Source organism: Aptenodytes forsteri, unplaced genomic scaffold, assembly GCF_000699145.1.
Source record: "Aptenodytes forsteri isolate BGI_AS27 unplaced genomic scaffold, ASM69914v1 Scaffold54, whole genome shotgun sequence".
NCBI lineage: Eukaryota > Metazoa > Chordata > Aves > Sphenisciformes > Spheniscidae > Aptenodytes > Aptenodytes forsteri.
In genome coordinates this window covers 18,092,592-18,093,712 of record NW_008796044.1, presented here as the reverse complement: position 1 = coordinate 18,093,712, position 1,121 = coordinate 18,092,592, and the positions used below count along the sequence as shown (strand labels likewise).

At 47.0% G+C, this 1,121-nt stretch overlaps 1 protein-coding gene across 1 annotated transcript in view; it reads right to left on the bottom strand.

The window, feature by feature from the left end:
- The window catches only part of SOWAHA (sosondowah ankyrin repeat domain family member A), a 12,043-nt gene extending 11,773 nt beyond the window's left edge, over positions 1 to 270 (bottom strand). Inside the window, exon 1 of the mRNA XM_009286086.1 lies at positions 133 to 270. Within this exon, the coding sequence (XP_009284361.1) occupies positions 133 to 270 (138 nt within the window). The remainder of the gene's footprint in view (positions 1 to 132) is intronic.
- Between the last annotated feature and the right edge of the window lie 851 nt (positions 271 to 1,121).

Here is a 1,121-nt window from a genome sequence, read left to right as displayed (position 1 = left end):
AAAAAAAGAAAGGGGGGGGTGGGGGGGTGGAATTTCCCGAAGGTGCTTGGCTGTCATTTGGGCACCAAAGTGAAATGGCTGGCCTCCAACATGACTTTAGTGCCCAACTTCATTAGGAGAAAATCTGCTTACTTGGTGCAGGGAGCTAGGGTGAGTAAACTCACTCCTGCAGGCCCAGTAGATCTGGTGATCTGCTGATCTTTGCCTTTGGACTAGTTTGCCTTTCTCCTGGAACCACGGATCTGGCAGAAGCGGGTGGGAGAGCAACATCTCGTTTCCATTTGATGTAGGGCAGAGGACTGTCCCAGCTGTTGTTTCTGTTATCCTCAGTGCATGTCTCAGCTCTGATGCTGTTCCTCCAGCAGAATCATGGAAACCACATGATTAAGGTGTTCCGAGTTGTTAGTTCTGCAGGGTTTACAGCTTTCCTGGTGCCACGTTATATCACCATGCCTCAGTTTCCTGAGCATAAAGTCTAGGTGGGAGTAGCTCATTACTGCCAAGAGGAGGTGATGATAAATTCATTTATTTTTACCAGCTGTTTGTATCTGCAGTGGGAAGTAATGTTGAAAAAGCCTCTGAAGGAGGTTTTTGATATACACTAGGTCATGCTATTCAGATTGGTGAAGCTATTTATAAGTGTCCAGCTGACACTGACATCCTGGAATGTAGTGACACTTAGGTTTGGATAATGTGTTTTCAAAACTCCCCAGATGCATGCTTCCCTTGTACAGTCCTCCAGAATGCCTCTGTCTCCAGCACAATAAAGTTCCCTTGAAGTGCTGCTGTTGGAAATGACCAACAAAAGCAAATGAAAGGAAGCTCGCCCATAGAAAGCTGCCTCTAAGGCAGCAGGATCACACCAGCGGTGCTCAAGACCGCCTTTGTTTTTGTGAATGTAGTGCTTGTGAGAGAGTGGCTTCAGCCCCTGGAGACTGAAGTTTTCTGCTGATCTGCCGTGGGAATGTGGCTCACCACTGCCGTGTTCAGGGCTTGGTCTGCAGGCATCGTTTCTAGATACCCTAGGCCAGTTACCACCAGAGTGGAAAGAAAACTGATGAAGTTTGGTTCAGTTATGAAATACCTTAATTTGTCATCAAAACTCAGAGCTTCTCCACTGC